The 21,146-nt window shown below is 44.1% G+C and overlaps 2 protein-coding genes across 4 annotated transcripts in view; one reads left to right on the top strand and one right to left on the bottom strand.

Annotated features, from left to right (window-relative positions):
- LOC6524145 (sex peptide receptor) overlaps window positions 1-18,869 on the top strand; it is a 43,670-nt gene extending 24,801 nt beyond the window's left edge. For both annotated transcript variants that reach the window (XM_015190034.3, XM_002099972.4), the window contains 4 exons: window positions 8,066-8,590; window positions 10,350-10,480; window positions 13,088-13,149; window positions 16,308-18,869. In XM_015190034.3, the coding sequence (XP_015045520.1) occupies window positions 8,200-8,590; window positions 10,350-10,480; window positions 13,088-13,149; window positions 16,308-17,037 (1,314 nt within the window). In that variant the 5' untranslated portion in view covers window positions 8,066-8,199 and the 3' untranslated portion in view covers window positions 17,038-18,869. The remainder of the gene's footprint in view (window positions 1-8,065; window positions 8,591-10,349; window positions 10,481-13,087; window positions 13,150-16,307) is intronic.
- A 54-nt stretch (window positions 18,870-18,923) lies between these two features.
- Window positions 18,924-20,868, bottom strand: LOC6524143 (neprilysin-3). 2 transcript variants are annotated; one of them, XM_002099970.3, is made up of 2 exons: window positions 20,645-20,868; window positions 18,924-20,582 (listed from the first exon to the last, which is right to left on the bottom strand). In XM_002099970.3, exons 1-2 carry the CDS (start codon window positions 20,851-20,853, stop codon window positions 18,989-18,991), a joined length of 1,803 nt encoding a protein of 600 aa, XP_002100006.1. In that variant the 5' UTR covers window positions 20,854-20,868; the 3' UTR covers window positions 18,924-18,988. The 2 variants fall into 2 exon arrangements, with proteins under 2 accessions (XP_002100006.1, XP_015045519.1); XM_015190033.2 differs by having other exon boundaries at window positions 18,924-20,579.
- Between the last annotated feature and the right edge of the window lie 278 nt (window positions 20,869-21,146).

Genomic DNA, 21,146 nt, shown 5'->3' with positions numbered 1-21,146 from the left:
GTGCATCCAGTGTCTGCTATCAAATGCTTGTCAAATGTGATTGACGCACAAAAATTCAGAGGACTATGTGTGTGTTTTTCTTTGTTTTTATGTTGTTTTTTTTCGGTTTTTTTTTGGGGCGTGTAATCTTGGTCGCTGTCCGTTTGTTTGATGGACACTGTTTGTTATTAATTTCTATGCCAGGTGGCAGCAAAATAAAATAGATAGATAGATAGGTATACCCTTGCTAAATACTGATAAATCTCGGCCCATTAAATCTCATGGCCGGCGATCAGTTTTTCAATTAGCGGTCACATCCTTGGGCCAATTCGCCTATTTTGGCTGCCTAATTTTGCGTTAAATCGCACAGGTGACCGGGGATACTGGCAACTATTTCAATTTGCCAGCCAAGTGACTTTCCAGCACATTAAACCCTGTCTGGAGTCTGCACTCCGCTCACCTTCACCTCCATATACATATATTTTTCTATATAAAAGTATATATATTTTTTTGAGCCCCTAGTGGCTGGCGACAAAAGCCAAACATTTTGTGAAACATTTGGATTTGCAGCCATCTCGGGTATATTTTTCTGCCTCTTTTTTTCTTTTGGCCAACAAAGCCCTGAATTGAAGATTTAAGGAGTGGGCTTAGTATTCCTATTCAATATCCAATTCATAACTACGAACGAAAGTTGTTGTGAACAAGTTTGCCAGGATTATTGCGAGTTTTTGGCTTTGGTTCTGGGGCTTTGCCAACTTCCAACTTTCCACTTGTTATGTGCAGATTAATTGTGCGATTCTGTCATCGGTCGAGATCTTGCATGTCTATACATAAATTGCGAAAATATTTATGTTTACTTGCAGAATTGATTAAGATTACGTTTTTTTTTATCCAAAAAAGGAGCGTTGACTCAAAAACGGATAAATCCGCCAGCATTTTAATTTATTTCAAATGCCATCATTTAATGCATTCAGTTTGCAATTGTATAATTTCTGTTTAAATATTTTAGTATTTGAGCAAGTTGAGAGCAATGTCAATACTAGCTGTTAGATGCTATTTGCAGTCGACAAAAGTTTGCCGGCCAAAAGTTTTGTGAAACACATGAAACATATTTCCTTTATTCCCGTTGTGGTTTGTCAACTTTTAGTTTAATTTATCGAGTTGGCAAAAAATTATATATTTTCACAGGCTCGTGCGTGCCGCTTTAAATTTTTGTTTAACTTTCGCACACATGTTTGCGGCTTGTGCGAGTGTTTTTCACATGTATTTAGCTTGCCTCTGGTTTTCCGCTTTTCCCGCTATTTCCGCTTTTCCCGCGCACCCAGTGCGGCCAGAACTTGAGCCACTTTTCAATGGAGGCGGCCGAAAAGATTTAGCCTGGCTCCTGCTAGCATTATGCCCCATTTTTCCCACTGCACCCCCCTCTCCGCCCGCCGCCGCTGTAGGCCGTCTGCCAAGGTATGAAAAACTCGTACATTTTCTACAAACATTTGGCAAATTGTTATAGAAAAAGCCCGCACACACATGTGGGAATACATATGCGGATAAATTTGGTTGCGAAACTCGACTACAACATATGTTAACGACGCATTTGCCTTTGGATCCGTCTGCTGCCTCTGTTCCCATACCCTTTACTCGGCGCTAATGTTGAGGGTATGATGGCCACGTGATGGGTTCAGCATGCAGTGCAGTTCTTAGTATACTGGTAAGCATTTTGCAGTAAGAAAAGCTACTAACTGTTGGCCAAATACATTTGTATACATTTCATACGTACTAGTAGTCGATCATGCCTGAGATACTTCGCTTCCACTTTCTTGTTCGTTAGCATAGCATAGCACGTGACACTCGCACACCGCACACTGCCTACCATAAGTATAGATTTTAAACTTGTGTTACGTAAAAACAACGAGAGGCAGCAGGCACAACGCCACAACAACCAGGAAATTGAAAGCAATAGACACTCGGGCACAGTGTAGAGCTGCACAGTATAAGTACATAGATTTAAGCTGGGCAAACAGCGAGGAAACTTTCAGACAACGGCAATTACTTGCTGAAATACTCAAATACTCGAGTCCTGGCTTAATAAAAGCTGCAAATGGAAAATTCCAAGGAAATTGAGTAATTTGCACAGCTTGAAAGCAACTTCTGATGAGGTCATTAAATTGGTCTTCTTGGTCTTCTCAGTCTTCTTGGTCGGGGAAAACCAAACAACCCGCAGCGATTTGAGTCGGCAGGCCACATTTTATTTAAATACATTTATAAATCTGCCATATTGCGTTTGGCCCCGTGTTTTCTGTGTGTTTCGTTCATATTCTCATTGTATAATTACATTTTCGGGCTACGCATTTATTATTAAAAGCTGCCAAGGATTTCTTGTTTCACACACTCGCAACTTGATCGATAACTAAGCTCTGCATAAATGCTGACCCAGAGTGTGGATGTTCTTTAATAAGTGATGAAAGTTCAGTTTTACAAATTGCTGCAAATTACAGCAATTTCAGGCGAGCTATTGTTCGATATTAAACATTAAACATTCGTAGAACTGCCTGGGCTTAAAATCGATATAAGTATTTGGCTTGCTTTCCATTATATGTCACCTTTATCCCACGGTAGCGCTCCATTTGGGCCACAGGTACCGCCCATTGCCTTTGGGGCGGACATTTGCATATTTTGCAGTTGCTAACGGTAAAGCTATGGCCAACGTCGACGGCACCTTTGGGTGTAAGTGTAGCGCTAACCGTAATCGTAACCGTAACCGTAATGACGAAGCGGATTTGTGCCGGCTTCGCGATGTAAATGCGAGCCATTCGAAATAACGAAGTGCATTCCACACGCACCGTCGCGATATATATTCAAATATATATAAATTTAGGGTTCATTGAACCTGCCGTGTGTTGTGTGTGGTTTTTTCCCTTTTAGTCTTATTCGAAGTTCATTTCCGGCGCAGAGCCAAGCGGATGCGGAATGGCAGCCATTTTACGGCTTAGCCGGCGGTATTCAAATTGAATTGCAAATAAAATGTGGGCATGGAGTGGCAGTCTCACTGTCTATTTGAATGATTCAGTTGTATTTTTTCGTGGCAAACTGCAGCAATAGGGCGTCGTCGGGGACAACAGGGCGTATGCGCAATATACAGATTGCTCATACGCAGTGTGGCCAATGCAAGCTCACTTTTATCATTTGCAGCAAATATTTGATTTTTTAGAAAGCACTAATCTAGGCTAATAAGAATAAGCTACTGCTGAGTACGATACGAATCTGGAGTGCCTGTGATAAACTAATCAGTTAATGCCGCATAATCTGCGTCGTAAGAAGCGCTTTTCCCTGCGGAAAGTGGAAAATGGAGCTGTGGCTGTAAAGTGTGCGGATGTGGCTCCAATAAAGCGGAGTTCCCCATTCAGATTGAGATTTTCTCCGTTTGGCAGGTTTTTTTTTTTTTTTTTGTCCTGTCATGTTGAGGCAGACATCTAATCCTTTATACATATGTGCCACAGACACGCAAGGTGCTGCCAATTTGTGTGTGGCGGCTTATCACTTATCTAGGCGGCTTTTCCCGAAAGTAGTAGAGGGTGGCGAAAGGGAAGGGGAAGTGGCACACGTTATGGCTTTGCCCATTAAAGTCGAAAGTGGCGGGAAAAGCCTCAGCGATGCGTGCCGAGTGGCCGGGAAAAGTTTCGGCGCGACGATCGCCGTAGGGAGCTGGAAAATTCAGCGAGTGCGGGGTGCTGGAAAATGCGGTGTGGTGGGGGGCTAGAGAAAATCCTCCTTGGCCAGAGGCCATCCAGCTATTATTGCTGATGCCTTTTTATTTTAATTCCCAAATCGAAAAAGTTTCGCCTTGGCGATTAGGAGAGTAAACTGTAAACGCTTTAAGCGTTTCTTGGAAAAGCTGCGCAAAATTGGTGGCAAAAGCGTATGTGAAATACTAATTTAACATGTCTGAGAAGTTTCCTTTTTTCTTTTTGCTTTCTGTGTCAAAATCGTGGAGTGGCGGAAAATTCACAGCCACGGAGTGGGGGAAAGCAGAAGTTCTTATCCCCCAAGCGATTACAAATGATTAAGTCTAAAAAGTTGGCGTGCAAATAACTAGAGTAAAACTGATATTAAGTGCACTTTGCACGCGCCAGCAAAACTAAAAAAGGTTTATGCTATTCATGCGGAAAGTTCTGTCAGCTGGGAACAGTGTTTATAATCATTAGGATCTGCGGATTTCTGCAGATTTTTGTCGCTGCCGATGCAAACAATATGGTTTTTCATATGGCTGCTGGCTATGAAATTTATTCATTACATTGCAACACAGACACACAACGTTAAATAGATGCCAGCAAAGAGCACCACCCACCAAAAAAACAAAATGAGAAAAAAAAATATAAAAAATAAAGAAATAAGCCATGGTAAGCAAACATTACAAAAAAATTAGGGGCAAGAGACAAAAATGCCAAGAGAGTCGCCTAGATGGTAAATGGAAAATGGAAAATTACTTAAGCCATTCGAAGGCGAGGGCTTCCATCGCTTTCATTCATCTTGTCCTGGGGCAACGGCCATGCCCACTTTTCCTGCGCCCCATTTTCCCACGCTCTGCCATTCGGGCCTTTTGGGGGAATTCTTTTTTTTTTTCATTTTCTGCTCTTTTTCCTTGCCATGTTCTGTTCTGTGTTTTTTTGTTTTTGGCCCAGCTAAAAAGTACAATTAAGTTCATCTACCAAAAGCAAAGCATGCATTCCCATGCTCCTGTCGATTTTTCGACGACATCGTTCTATTTGATCGATTTTTTTTGTGTGTGTGGTGCCACTGCTGCTGTTGTAGGCGAGGGCGGCACACGGGCGGAGTGGGCGTGGCCGGGCTGCGGAAAATGGTGCCAAAAATGGCACAAACATCGATGCAAGCCATCAATTCGACCTTGCAATTCGCACTTTTTCGCAACGCGAACTATTTGCTCTATACCAGATTCATGTGCCTATTAACTTGGCCCCTTTATACAATATACACACAACGATTTTCCGGAAAAGCTTACAGCATAAGCCCACAATGGCAGCAAGTTGGCCGCAAAACTAGTAAACATCTCGGCTCGCAGGTAATGCCCAATTGATGCCATCGAAGGCACCAGCTCCTCGGGCACAAGGACGAAACTATACTATATATATTGGAAATTCATTTCGAGCAGAAGTGTCCGAGTCTCAGGGCAGGAAAGAGACAAGGATAGTGTGGGCGAAAGAGAGAGGGAGAAACAGAGGCATTTTAATGGCAGTTTTAGTTCCACTAATCGCTTTATGATGATGACTTGCCTATGCAGTGAGTGTGTGTGAGCGTGCAACAGTGAGAGTACGTGTGTACACGGCGAGAAATTGCCTTATGCTGTATTATTTCAAACGTATTTTTTAGTTCCGCATGCTATTGCGAATTTCTGCCAGTGCATTCGGAAGTGTGCACGTGTTGTTTGCAAGTGAGATTCGCATCTGCGTTGTCCTACTTAAAGTTTTCCATCACCGTCTTCTCGCCTTTTCCTCACGTTTTCCTCACGATTTCCTCGCCTTTTCCTCGCTCACGTAGTAATGGATCAAAGATGGCGGCTAATGTCTGTGTGAAAGGGCGGGCGGAAAAGCGATGGGCGGCAGGCGGAAAATGGAAGATGGAAAATAGATCAGAGCGTGTGTCAAAAGAAAAGCCAAGGCGAGAGCATAATTAGTGTGCCGCCGTCGCCGTCGAGGAAATCGATATGCAACACCTAAGTTAATTAAACGGACGCCATCTGCGAACTCGAGTGACTTTAATTTTGGGATTTGCCAACAGCAGTTGGCACGTATCATTGCAGTGGAAATGGAGATGGAAATGGAGATGAAGCCGGGGAAAATCCCACTTAAGACCGGGCAAAATAAATACAGTTGACAGATTGGGTTAATTTCGAAGGGATTAGGTTTACATTAGACGCCTTTCGGCCATTCATCTGCAGAAAAATGGTTTGCGGGGAACAACTTCTATGTTTGCCCTTTCAATCCAAAACAGTTTTGCTTGCCAATATGTAAATGTAGCCCTTGAAAGTAGCTTGTTTACTTGTAAATAGTTTTGAAATGCAAGGAAAAGCCAAGGAAAAGCTAGCAGAGAAGTAGAGCCTTGAGGCAAATGAGGAAAGTGACGGATAGTTGAGAGTAAAGTGGAATTTCCCGGCGTGAGTTTTTCCAGGGCTAATTAAAGGACTCGGCGTGCCAGTGGGTTTAACGAGTGGAGATGTACTGGGATTTGAGTTATTTCCGTTGCGGTTTTGCGGCTGCAACTGACGGCGTTTTTCATCGGATTTTCCCGAGATTTCCCTTTCGTTAGCGCTTTGCTTGGCTTTGCTTTTCAGACGCCTTGATTGCATTTTGCATGTTCCCACGACATTCGATTTCGCGTTGATTGGCAGTCAACAATCAATGACAGTTGATTATTCCGTTTGGCTGTTTTCCACTCTTCCGCTTTCCCGCTTTTCCGCTTTCCCGCTCATCCGCTTTCATCCGCATTTTGCGATCCTTTTTTAATGGCCAGCAATCCGCGTCAAAATAGCCGGAACTAATTTAATAATTCATTCAATTGTGTTCAAAACGCATTGTGCTCGCATTATTGATGAGCTCAACAATTTAATCTAAAAGAAATAAACTGCAGATCCAGCAACTCTGTGCATAAATTAAGTTTGTAAATCCGCTCGTGTGCTCGGCAAGAAATGTTTGCTTTAATGATTAATGCCAAATGCAAATTGTATTTTAGTTTTTTTTTTTTTTACGAGTATTTCATGATTTATTCTCTATCGGCCATCGAAGTGCAACAGTGCGATTTAAAGCACTGTAAATAAATTATCATTGGCCTATATGATGGGAAAAGTTGTTAATCCAATTTTGGAATTTTATCAACAACTTTTCCCGTTTTTCCCATTTTCCCCGGTTTTCCTGGCGTTCCAAATCTTCAAATGGCCCACTTAAATCGCATTAGGCATGTAGAACATGCTGAATGAATGAGTTTTTCGGTTTTTCGGTTTTTCGGTCACATTCAATTTTCTTGGGAGACACAACCCCCGTGACCTCTGACCGCCCGAGACCGTTCTTCTTCCTGCGCTTATGTGGGTCAATGTGGCCATGACAAAAAAAAGAGAAAAAAAAGAAGTGGAAAATAGCAAACGGCAAGTCGAAAATATTGGCAAAGTTCTCGGTTGGCCAATGCGAAAAATAAACCCATTAAAAAGGCAGCATAAACATGACATAAACATGCGGAATGCTCTGTTGTTAGTTGGCTGCTGAGATCATGGCCAAAAAGTTGGCATCTCTTTTCTAATTTTACGACCCACACTTATAGTTATTCAACCTAAAGTTCATATGCTATCAAGTTGTTCATACACGAGCATCAATCAGTTCAACGACAATTTCCGAATGGAAACTATTCAATCAAATTACAAGAGTTGTAAAAAAATAGATACTGATAGCCATTTAGTTTGCAATTTCGCCGAGGGAGCACAGTTGAAAATATGCAATGCTTTTGGAATAACTAAATGAATCATAACCGTTTCTGAATATTCCACTCAGCTGGCAAACAAACAATCGCTGGCCTCCAAACCTTTTAGCAAATCGAAATCGCTCAGACAAATGAAAGTTTGCCCCGTTTGTTTGAATTATTCCCCAAACGGAAGCGTTTTGGGCCTTCGATGGCATTTTTCCTTTACAATATTGCGGACAATGCCGAAAGTTTTGCCAAGACTAACAAGCCGGAACAAACAAATCAGCACAAGAACTTTGCAATTGTACTTAAATTTGTTGCAGAAATTGCTGAAATATTGAAGGCAAAAGCCAAAAACAGTTATTAAAATTATGAACGTTCTATATTGTTTAATGTATACATTACTGGCACAAAGCTAAACTCGAGATGAGTGCAAAGTAGGCGAAAGTAAATGAAAGCACTTGGCTGGAAGCAGAAAGCCAAACAAGATGAGTAATGCAAACGCCTTTGGTTTAACGAGTAAACATTAAAACTATGTTACTTTGTGCTTTAAATTTTTCAAGAGCCATCTTATATAGAGCTATAAAACTAAAATAATAACATTCCTGTTTCCATTTCTTTGCAGAATGCGCGCTAATTGAGGAGCAGCACAACTAACCATTTTGATAGCGAAAAATGCCAGATTTGCGAGCCGCGCCTGGGAATTAAGGTAGCGAGGTAGCGCCAGGGGCATCCCGTCGAGAAACCCACGTCCACGAGATGGACAACTACACGGACGTACTGTACCAGTACCGCTTGGCCCCGTCCGCCAGTCCGGAATTGGAAATGGAAATGGAGCTGGGAGATCCTCGCCAGCTGGGACGCGGTCTCCATCTGCCCGCCAACGAGTCGCAGCTGGAGATGCCCGACTATGGCAACGAGAGCCTGGACTATCCCAACTACCAGCAGATGGTCGGCGGTCCGTGCCGCATGGAGGACAACAACATCAGCTACTTGAACCTCACCTGCGACTCACCGTTGGAGTACTCCATTCCGCTATACGGCTACTGCATGCCCTTCCTGCTGATCACCACCATCATCTCGAACTCCCTCATCGTGCTCGTGCTGAGCAAGAAGAGCATGGCCACGCCCACCAACTTTGTGCTTATGGGTGAGTTGGGTTAGTTGGGCATATGGTGCTCATATCGAGCGTTTACTGCGCCATCGCGCCTCATGCAAGTCACTCCATTTACCAGTTACGCGGGTAACTTAATTGTTATGCCTGCTTGTTTTGCAAGCAGCTAACAAATTTAGTGAAATAATTCACTGTTTTAATAGTCCCTCCCCCTCCCACCAAAAGATTAGGCCCATTTTGAATTTCCCCCTTTCTGCAGACGCCGCCTTTTATGATTATTATTTATTTTTATTCCATGTCATTTCATGCCGCTGCCTCCGCACGTCGCCCCTTTTTGGCGCTTAATGTGCCACAATGTTAAATCAGGCAGAAGTTTTGTGAGATTTCAAATAGCTGGCGATGTGCGTCGTTTGCTCCCCAGAGCCCCTTCCGTATCCATATACCCATTATCCCCCCCCATTCCCTCTTAGCCAGTGCCGCCTGTAACGCGTAATGCTGACACATTCCAATAGCGTGTGTAATGCTAATGGCGATGGGAAAACAGGGCTGACTGCAGATCAAACTAGGATTTGAAAGTGGCTAGCACGGCCATTCGTGAAGGGAGTTTCTTAAAAAGAAGAAGACAGTTTCTTGTGAGTTCCTGAAAAGGAAATGCCTTATGATAGCTGAAGGGCTGTGCATTTGATTCACTGCCACAGATGCTAAACTTCAGAATTTTGATACACTCGAGCATTCCGGCTATCAATGGGTTGGGCGTTGGGAGTCACCCTTTGACCCCTCACCACTTAACCACCCACTAAAATCCATAACCACCCACAGCGGGTGTCAAGCGCAGGCCAAGGCTAATCGCATTCGGTTCAAGTGACAGCGGAGCAAACGTGAGATGAACTTTGGCCCTGCAGCAGCGGCAACCGCAACAGAAATGGCACATGAGCACATGAGCATATGAGCGCAATTTGCCATTTGGTTTTGGCCAGCAACTCGTGTTTATTCTGTGCCCAAAATATAAGTTACTTGTATAAGTTCATCCATCATGTAGCCAGCTCACAAGTCGGGAAACTAATGGCATTACTAACCTGAAACAGCCATAGTTTGGAATTTACGTTTCACATTTAGAAGCAGCCATTAGATGTGCTGCTTTCCAAGTCAAAGTTGTTAGAGTAATTATTTGCGAAAGGCTTACAATTCGTGCTCTCTGTAACCAGACGGCCATCGAGGACTGTCATTTGAAAGGTCAGGTCAGCGGTCATCAGTGTGCCATCCGTTCAAATGTCTGTGGGCCGAGAAAAAGTAGCTGAAAACTACCAAATGCCGATGGTAGTGAATGGGTAAATTACTGGGGATTTTACACAAAATTGGTTGCTACAAGTATGATGTGCTAAATAAACATAATTTTGCAAGAATAAATTACTAATTATTGTGTGACAAGTTTATTTATCACATAAATAAATTCGTAAATCATTATTCCAGTTTTAATTAATACGCAATCAAATGGCAAAACTTTTGATTTTGATTTCGGATGGCCACTCTTTGCTCAGCAATGAACCATGAACTGCGGCCGAGTCAACACCCATTTTAGCCCATTTGGCATAGGAAGTCGTAGATAATTGATCATCGATTTGATTATTAGATTATCAGATTACAGATGCGATGCCAAATGTGTGCGTCGGTAATGTGACATGCGTAATGCCCAATCACACAGTCAGTTTACAATGCAAATAGCAATTGATTTGCATCAGCATTACCATAATTTCTCATTTCTAATATGCAATTTTGACTTTCTCCTTCTCTGCAGGAATGGCTATATGCGATATGCTGACGGTTATATTTCCGGCACCGGGTCTCTGGTATATGTACACATTCGGCAATCATTATAAGCCACTGCATCCGGTCTCCATGTGTCTGGCCTACAACATTTTCAATGAGGTAAGTCCACAAACATATCACTTCTCTTTCACTCAGCAAAATCTTATACCGACTTAGAAGTCAGCATAACTAAGATAAGTATCCAGCAAAAGGTTATTGTTAGGTAAATAACTAGGTAGTAGAAAAACTATTCGATAATTTCCTTTGACAAGAAAGGTAGTTATGTAGTAACATACCATATACTCTTATGTATTTTTGTGAGTGTGCGTTGTATTTTCTTGACACAAACTAATTGCCAAGGCTGGGCGAAAAGCGGGAAGAGCGAAAAACTGTTTGTTTTGCCTTCTGGCCACGTTTCCACCTCTCAACCCAAAACGTTTTCCCCCAATTTTCCTCGTTTTCCCCATTTTCAGGGAAGACGCGACGCTCATTGACCTAAATAAAATGCTCGGCTGGAACTTTTTGTGCCCGTCTCTTTCTCGAACCAATAGCCCCTCTCTTTCTTGCGTTGGTTCTTTGTCCTCGTCTGATGTACGATGCTTTGTTTTGGATCCCGTCGCGTTATCGTTATCGTTATCGCATTTGCTGCCACGTTACATTTAGCCCATTTTCCGTGATTTTCCCTTTTATGTGTGTCATTTCTGTCAGCATAATGAAAGAATGAAAAACGCTGCTAGTGCCACTTGCCACTTGCCATTTGCCACCTGCTGCCCCGCGAAGCCGGGGAATCCTCAGATTCCGTAGAATCCAGGGGAATCACCCACTCATACACATTCACATCCACACTCACATCCACCCATTCATTCAGTCATTCACAGTACTTATTCATTCGAGAGCGTTTTTCCACCATTACCATGCAAACTCCAGGCTTTCCCAGCTTTTCCTGCCCTTTGCACGTTTGCGTTGATTAATCAACATTTTCAATTTATGGCACTCGAAGGGCGCGGAATGAAGGGGTGGGCGATTGCGGGGTACTGGGGCTTCTAGGGGTTGGCAAAGCAAAACTGTTTACTCACTTCAATGGAGTAGTGTCAAGCTGATAAAATGCCCACCCCCCTTTGGGCCATAAGCATAAGCCCTCCGCCCCTCCGGCAAAGCCAAAGGCATGGTGATTCGGCATCAGAAGAAGAGGGCTATGGAAAAGTCCGGGTGTCCGGAGCGGAATTAATCCATTTCTGAGTTGGATTTTCCAGAACAAAGGCTGGCAAATCCTTTACCTTGAAAAATGCGACAACCATTTGAGTAATTAATTCTGCTTCAATACAACTTAAAGAAATCTTCAGTTTTAGAAACTTGATGTAAACAAAAAACAAATAGCTAAAGAGTGTAATTTACGCACAACAAGCTGCACTTGGATTATGACTAGTTTGCAAGCGCTTTTGCCCCACTGTCGTGGCTCATTGTAGCTACGTGCCGTTAGTGGACTCTCCGGGGATTTGTACCAGCTAAATTCCATGCTGGGCTGCATGTCTAGATGGATTCCAAGGGACGGGAGGGGGGCCCAAGGATTGACGGGGGGCTGCTTGGCAAGGTCCTTTGACAGCGAGACTATCTCTGCGTATGACTGCCATAAAATTCAACTCACATTCGGCGGAGCGGCGGCACTCGTCGTTTTTGGTAATAACCACCAGGCGGCCATTGCAGCCTCAAAGTTGAAGATTCCCTTTCATTTCCCCCAAAATTTATATGCTCGCCGGCAGCACGTCCTGTGGCCCCCCCTCCCCCCTCCCCACTCCATCCCCCATCCCGTCTTCATTCTAAATCTCTTTCCATTGCGAGTGGTGCGCATAATGACCATGTTAATGTGGAAAAGGGGGTAACCGTTTCATTGTAAAATATCCAGGCGAGTTTATCTGGCCATGTCGCTGTAATTGCAGCCCAGCCAGACGCATACACACAGCTACACACACACACACGCACGCACAGTGTCGGATACACATAAAGCGGATTAGGCCACAGATTGTGCATTATATGGCCAAGAGTCCGATGTCAGGCCCACAGAATCTCGCCCATGGAGCGCCTGTCTGCCGCAGAGCCGCACTCATAATGGCCCATAAATGGAGCAGACACCTGTCCAGGTGGCCATTTGCCAGCTACCATTTGCCAGTTACCATTTGCCAGTTACCAGTTACCCGCTACCAGTTACGAGTTACCGGCTACCAGTTACCCGCTACCAGTTACCAGGATTTCAGATGCCGCACGCCACACCATTCCATTTCCATTCCATTCCATCTTACTGCCGGCTAATGCAGTTGAGTACCACAAATCCGATTTGGCAGACAGGCTAAGGAATGAATTTCAGGGCCCTTGGGCCAAATGGTGATTTACTTACCTATCGCAGACATACATACATATATCTTTCCCGAATTCTCATGGGTATGCGGCGCATTTGATGGACATTAAGAGATTTGTTTGATTTTTTAATGGCATAATATAAAAGGATTTCGAGCAGTACTCATGCGAACCGGTTGCATGAAATTGAATGTAATATCTGTTTTATAAAATCAAAGTGCAAATAAAACAGTAATGTTAAGTAGCTAAGCAGCATGCCCGAAAGTAGGCTACAAATCACACAACCGTCTAATTTCCGCTGCCTTCCAGTAATCCCACATTTGTACCCATATATACTATATACTAAAACATATATTCCCGTATTCTTACTTACAGATAATGCCAGCCATGTGCCACACCATCTCCGTTTGGCTGACTCTGGCCCTCGCCGTCCAAAGGTAAGCATGTAATTGGGCCAATAAAAGTAAGACCACCTCAAACAGTTTTCCCCGTTTTCCCCGTTTTCCACCTTTCCATTTTCCCGCTTGAGATGTAACTGAAAGAGTGACTGACTGACTGACTGGCTGGCTGACTCGTCGACTTGTCAATGGCGGCAATAAATCAGTTTTTGTGTGGGCAAAAATAAAATGTCAATGCCCGGAGGGAAAAGCAACAAACAAATGGCCTTACCTTATGCCTTAGCCAAGTCAACGCTGCGTATGAGTGATGCGTATGAGTGATGCGAGTTATACCTTCAATCGATTCGCTTTAACATAACACCACAAAGCATTCACATTCGCATTGCCATTGACATTGGCCTTTAAAACCACACTGTTTCAGCCACCGAGCTCATAAAGTATAACCACTAATGTGAACAATAAACTAATTTCGTATGGGCAACATAAATTTCACCCTGTCTTCGTATAATAATTGCCTTCAAGAGTCCACAGAAAGTCTGAGCATGATGTGGGGTGCATAATGGGGGGTCGGTCTGGCGCTTTGTTCTATTAACTCATGTGTGGGATCATAAATTTTACAGCTTTGCAAATAAATTTGCAAAGTGGAGTGGGGCCCGAAGTTCCTCCAAAAGAAGCAAAAAAAATAGTCATAAATATTTGGGCCATTATGCGACTTTGGGCCGTTTTCAAGTGGTCGCAGCCAAGTGGCAGGATGTGGATGGGTTATGTACCACCAAATAGCTAAATAATACATATATGTATGTATGTGCATATGACAAAAGGACCAGCGGGCAGGGGCAGCGGGGTAGCGGGGTAGGACTCACTCTAAAATGCGTTGAAAATTGCCCGAGGACAAATAGCGCGATAAAAACATTCAGCGTTTATTGTTATTATTGTTGTTGCTGTTGCTGTTGCTGTTGCTGTTGCTGTGCCTGTTGTCAACTTATTGTATTTCAAGTGTTTTTATGGCCCTTACTGATGGGCGCAGAGGAGCGGAGTGGGACAAAGTGGGGCAGAGTGGGGTAAAGTGGGGAAAAGTGAGGAAGTGGGCAAGTGCCAACTGAGTGAGTGGCACTCTCCATAAAAATTTTATAGAACAAAAGTGTATGATGTGTGTGTGAAACACAGTACCTGTTTTGTTTTGTTTTGTTTTATTGAGTACGAGGCCTATTGGCATACTTTTTCATACATTTTCATACTTTTTCATCCTTTTTTCTATACTTCAACGCACAGAGATTGCAGCAATCCACTGGCTAAAAAGAATGCAATCACAGAGCTGATTAAGTATTGAATATATTATTCGGCCTATAAATATCAAGTGTCTTCCCTTTTAGTTGAGTGACGCAAGTCGGTTTATGGCCGAGTACTCATCACTTATTAAATGGGAACCGGAAATAGAAGACTTGACCACATTCGTGCATTAAAGTACACTGTTTTTCTCGCATTTTTGCAAAGTTGAGAAGCCACTTTGCAATCACAATAAACTCATCCACTCAAAGGGGTAATCCCACGAACAAAAAAGGCATATCCTTTGTTCTTTAAAAGTATTTATCCTTCGCGTAACATTTTCATCTGCAGCTGAGTAGCAGATTCCCATGGCAGATTCCCGTTCAGCTCTCGCTTTCAAAATATTCTGCCTGATTGATTTATTGTGTCGTTTTATTTTCCGAAATGGGTTAAGGTTTGAGGGTTGTTCTGTCAGGGGGTTTTTTCCCCCTTTTTTTGTGAACCTTTTAGGGAAAATTAACTAAATTGTTAAGATGACACATAGAATGTGGTGGTGGTGGGTGGGGTGCCAAGAACAACATAAGCTAGCTAAATGTTATTCATTTATTAATATCAATTCCGTTGCGGACTAAACGACTGGCAATCGCTTTCGTCCTTCGTCCTTGGAGCTCGGCGTTTTTGTTAGCATCTCTGTTGCTTTCAACTTTAATGAAATCTCCGCTTGACAAAGGTTCAATGAAAGATTGATTGAAACGCATTTTCAAGTGCCAGCACAGTGGGCGTTGCCATAATTATGCGCATAAATTAGACCAATACCAAGGACCTTCGACACCAATCCCATCATCCCATCACCCCACCCAATCATCATTCCACCATCAAAGTTCGTTCGCATCTGCGGATTGGAAAATTAAAGGGGCGATGGGGCGGTATTTTGGAGGCCAACTATAAAGCCAACTTTGGCCCAAATCTTCACAGGAAGCAAAATTTATTCTTTGACAGGACGCGACCCCAGACAAATTACTCAAATTATGGAATTACAAAGCGCCAACTTGATTAGCTTTTCAGATGGCTTTTGATTGCCCCTCCTCTTTTCGCCTTTTCCCTTACAAAAACGGCGTGGCGGAGTCGTGGCTGAAATTAGGATTTGGCCAATTCGTTGTCACCACATTGCCATCGTAAATTCTCACCTGGGGAAATTGGTTTATCTTCCGTTGACGTTGCTGTTGCCGTTGCCGTTGCCATAAAATTATATTAGGCAAATGCGTTTAAGACGCTGGAGCTCGTTACCAGGACTTAATGTCCTGACAGGATCGCTGGCAGCGGCTTTTGATAAAAAGTCGCATCATTCAAGTCGACAAATAATGCCCATCAGATAAAGTCCATTGATATTTAATAGCTATAGGTATTGCCCTCTGTTTGCATACTTTACTTTTGTTGGTTGTTTTTGGTTTTGCAAGCAAAACGCCCAAAAGTTCGCAACCGATTGCTATTCAAGTCCAAACATTGTAACTAATAAAAGTCCAAAAGTGAAAAAAGTCACCAAATAGTCCGTTTTTTTACCATAACATTCGAAATAGTTGTCTGAATGTGGAATGTCATACGTCGTTGAGCTCGTATTTCAATTCCCAATCGAACGAACCAATGAAAAGGCAAATCAATTTTTTAGCCATTTTTTGCAAATTTTGATGATGTTACCCCTTACAAAAAATGCGAAAATTTGTAAAATTTTTTTCCCCAAAATCAAAAAAGTAGTGATAGGGATAGTTAGTTATGTTTATTAGCAGCACAAAACAGTCTTCATTTTAGCTCTGCCACCTTTTTTGGCCAAGTTATGGCGAAAACCCTGATTGAAAATAGCAAATATGGCTTTTTGATACAAAATTATATAATCATATCACCGCCTAATCCTTTCTGCAATCCGTACTCCCCAGATACATCTACGTGTGCCACGCCCCCATGGCCCGGACATGGTGCACGATGCCGCGGGTGAGGCGGTGCACGGCGTACATCGCCCTGCTGGCGATCCTGCACCAGTTGCCGAGGTTCTTCGACAGGACGTACATGCCGCTGGTGATCGAGTGGAATGGGAGCCCAACGGAGGTGTGCCACCTGGAGACGTCGGAGTGGGTGCACGAGTACATTGGCGTGGACCTGTACTACACGAGCTACTATCTGTTCCGGGTGCTGTTCGTCCACCTGCTGCCCTGCATCATCCTGGTGACACTGAACATACTGCTGTTCGCGGCAATGCGGCAGGCGCAGGAGCGCCGGAAGCTGCTGTTCCGCGAGAACCGGAAGAAGGAGTGCAAGAAACTGCGGGAGACCAACTGCACCACACTGATGCTCATCGTGGTGGTGTCCGTGTTCCTTCTGGCCGAGATACCCATTGCCGTGGTCACCGCCATGCACATTGTGAGCAGCCTGATTATCGAGTTCCTGGACTACGGCCTGGCCAACATCTGCATCATGCTGACGAACTTCTTCCTGGTGTTCAGCTACCCGATCAACTTTGGCATCTACTGCGGCATGTCGCGCCAGTTTCGTGAGACCTTCAAGGAGATATTCCTGGGCCGGCTGATGGCCAAGAAGGACAGCTCCACCAAATACTCCATCGTCAATGGCGCCCGCACATGCACCAACACCAACGAGACGGTCCTCTAGTAATTGGTGATGTTGGTGCCGCGGCGGGGCAGCAGCGACCACCGTCGCAGCTCCACCAGCACCACCACCACCACCACCACAAAGACCATTGGTGGCGGGTCAATGATCATCGGTGGTGAGGCCTCAGCGCAGCACCAGCATCTGGTAACGCACCACCTGCAGACCCACTCACAGACGCACAGTCAGCAGCGGCGGGTCAGCACCATGGACATCATCACCGAGGAGCGGATTGTGTAAACTGGGTGCAATTCTCGGGATGGATAGATGGATGGTTGGGATGGTTGGGATGGTTGGGATGGATGGATGTATGGAAGGATGAATGGATGGATGGGTTCGGAATCGATTGGGTACGGCTATCGGTAATCAGAGATCCCAATATACTGTTGAAAATACGGAGCGCAATTTAAAAATACAATTCTACATTCGTTAATGGTCTCAGCATGAAATTTTTGTCAGAATTTGCAATTGCAACTAACCTAAACCAGCAAAAACCAAAAAAAAAGCAAACAACTCCACTTAAATTCACCCATGGTTTTCCAAACAGAGCTAAAACATAAAAAACAAAAAAAGTAAGGTTTCAGGAGAAAACTACATAGGCACACGGGTGCAACTAATATCAATATCAGAATAACTAAAATTAATAGACGATTGGGAAAGCGGCAGTCTGAATTTTGATGGATTTTGTAATTGAGAGATTTTCACTTTGAAATTTACTACAACTATTTGCAGTTGAAAAAGGTTAAGAAATAGATATGTTAGCGTATAACCCATACCGAATACGAGTAACACCCATACCGAACACTAAGTCTCTGTTCCCCAGAACAAGACACAAGTTTCTCCATTCGAATATGTGTGTATTTCTCTGTGCGTTGATGTCATATTCAGATTAAATGTTAGCTCCTAAGACCATACCATATGTATATGCTATGTGCTATTTTTACGGCTAAGGGTGTACTATGTCTAAGTCGAGGAGGGGTGCGGGGAAGTGATAGTGGTGGGGGAATGTGAGGGTAACAACAATAACATAATACTACAGTAGGGTTAGGAGAAATACTTACAGGAAACTCAAGAGTCGTAACTATCGGATTGAAAAGCGAAACTGAATTAATCGAGATAATCGATAGTATTGACGATTAATGTAAGATTCTAGGGTATTTACGAAATTTTGAAACCACAGACCTGTGTGTAAACATGTTTATTTAAAAGCAAATGTTTTGTGCGCCAATTTGTAAAATATTTTTGTATTCTATCTAGGGTTCCTTAGCGTAGTTAGCTGTAGGATGGAAAACTCGTTTAAATTCGTAAACCTTTTGAGCCCCAGAGTTTACCGATTTAAATGCAAGTTAAGAACACACAAAACAACATAAGACATAACAAATCAGTCGTAACGAATTTCAACTCAATGTTTCTAGGCTACGCGTACGTTCGTTTTTTTTTCTAGTGTAAGCAACAATATAAACAATTGTAGTGCATTGTTGATATGTGTACACGCGACACGCGACACGCGACTAACAGGTACAATTGCAGTTCCCGGTTTAAATGTTTTCAGTGTACACAACAAGCTAGGTGACTAAGCATACAACTATGGCTAAAGCTAAAACTACAACTTAAATTGCAACTACGCAACTATGAACTATAACCATAACCATAGCTGAAAGTTGTCTGAATGGAATGTGTTAACTATTTATATGTATTGGAGACAACAGATTCGGTTTCCGTTTCCGCTTTCGTTTCATCTGATTTTGATTACGATTACGATTATGACCTGATTTTGTACATATATATTTCGTCGGGTGGATCCAATAATTAATAAATAAACTAATTAAATGTCACACAGCTGCGTTTTGAGTCTCACCTTGGCTGCATTGAGCAAACACTCGTAAGTATTTTAGGGGAATAAATTCTAGTTTATTTATCACTCGGTTTATGAGTTCGTTGACTCAGGAATCTATTAAAACAATCGACAGTGCCGTCGCCTGTGCGAGGTGCCACAGTGGAAGGCCTCCCGAAAGGGTTTGAAGTGGGCAACGGCATCGTTGACCCTCTTCCTATCGCTGCCATGATCGCTCTCCTCCGAAAGCTCGCCATCGGAGCAGAAGAACCGGGCAAAGTTGAGGAAGAACTGCTGCTGCTGCGACAACAAATTGTCGGTACTTCGATGCCGTTTCCGATCCGTTTGTGCGGTATCAAAGTAGGCGGAATAGGCCAACTCCAGGCCACTGGCGTCCGCGAACTTCTCGTACCTTCTGCTCCCGAACTTCCTGTCCAGACAGCTGACCTCGTGCTGAAACCGCGGATTCCGTCCGATCTCCCTGTAAACGGCGCGACTCGCCACTCCGTCGGCGGAGTAGGTCACGCCCTCGGAATCGAAGCCGTGGGAGAGCTCATGAGCCAGGATAAAGCCCAGTGAACTGTAGGTTAGTATTGGCGGCTGATCGTGTGCGTAGAGCGGCGGTTCGAGGAGCGATAGTGGCACAATCAGCATATTCTTTTCGGTGATGTAGAACGGCGAGGCAAAGGTGCCGTACTCGTGCATTTGAATGGGCAACAAAACGCTTCTGGGGGATCGGCTTGATGCCAACGTGTTGAACTGCGGTCTGGAGTGATTGAGGCCGATGTACAGATTGCCAAAATAATCACTGGCATTCATGTGCACGTGCCTGTAGTGCCCATCGATGAGCTGCCCCATGTTCAGTGCCGACGCGTTTCTGGGCAGGATGCTCAATCGCAGCCGCATCCTCTTCAGTTTGCGCACAAGGAACTGCTGTGTGCGGCGTGTGAAGTTATTCCTGTTCGCCCGCAGCTTCTGGCCAAAGCGCTGCTTCAGCTCCTCGAAAATGTCCAGCAACATCGGCTCCTCCTGCAGCCTGGGATGGTTCTGCTCTATCAACCACACAGCGGGATGGCTGAGGATCTGTCTGGACTGCTCGGCGCACTGGTCGCGATCCATCAGCCAGGAGTCCTTCGAGAGTCCCTCTGGAAGTAGCTTCAGTCTCAGATACATGTATGTGAGCATAAACTGGGGCGTTCTTAGCGCCAGCAAACGGGCCACCGAGTAGAGATCTCTGTAGGTGAGATACCGATTTGGCCAGGGCAGCATCCAAAAGCTTGGTATCCAGGTAACTAGCTCATCGCGCGGAACTTCATCCTTCTCGCTCCCAATGCTCGTAAGTTCGGCTTCCAGCTGGCTCACCTGGTACCAGAAGTCTTCCTTTTCCGGAAAGGGTATTTTCGGCATCCTCACCCATAACTCATCGAACTGATCGCGAGTTAGGGACTCCCTATTCGTCGTATTTGGATCCCAATGCTCCTGGCGGGCCAGCAACAGCTTCCATATTTCATACTTATTGTAGTGGTTTATATTTGCGATCACTTCCAGACGAAAGGCGGCGGTCAGGCCCACTGTCATCTCTTCAAATTGGATGTGCTCCAATGCGATCAGCTGCTCCAGGCTCCGCAGTACCTGATCCTGGCTCAAAGGACGTCGGCAGGCGGTGTAAAAGTAGCGCAGCTGCTGCACAGAGTGCGGCTCATCTTCCCCTCTGCTGCAATAGATTCAGTCATCAAGTATACAGTTTCAATTTCCTCGTTTTGCCTTGCAAATTACTCAGTATCCAGCAGGTCGGCCAACTTGGCCTGGTAATTGTAGTCCAGCTGGCCCAGGACACTCTGGTACGAATCGCTCGCATGAATGGAGGACCAATTGCCGCAGGCCACTCCATAGAAATTCTGGCAGGGATCTGCCTGCGGATGCGACTTCACCTGCACTAGGAGTAAACCCACGATGAGCACCACCAATCTCCGTTTGCAATGCATGACTGAATGGGCTGTGCGAGGCTGCAAACAAAACCAACTCAGAGCTCAGAGGGTTATCTCTACGGATTGAAATCACTGGACTCATCAGCGGATCACGGAATTCCATAGAAACCTTCGACCAGACGACGATCGCTGAGAGATTAGCTTCTGGTATTATTTAGTAAACAAAGCTCACCTTGCTACCCGTCAAATGAAAGAGTTAAAGCTTTGTAAATAATACGCTTTTATTTTATTTTAAAACACACAAACTAGAGCTGCAACACAAGTTTAACGCTGGAAAACACTTTGCATTT

Source organism: Drosophila yakuba, chromosome X (genome assembly GCF_016746365.2).
Source record: "Drosophila yakuba strain Tai18E2 chromosome X, Prin_Dyak_Tai18E2_2.1, whole genome shotgun sequence".
Taxonomy (NCBI): Eukaryota; Metazoa; Arthropoda; class Insecta; order Diptera; family Drosophilidae; genus Drosophila; species Drosophila yakuba.
This window is presented reverse-complemented; position numbering and strand designations above follow the sequence as displayed.

Coding starts and splice junctions, on each gene's coding strand:
- LOC6524143 (XM_002099970.3), bottom strand. CDS start 20,853: ATGCATTGCAAACGGAGATTGGTGGTGCTCATCGTGGGTTTACTCCTA. Junction 20,583..20,644: donor GCCGACCTGCTGGATACTGA/GTAATTTGCAAG, acceptor AATCTATTGCAG/CAGAGGGGAAGATGAGCCGC.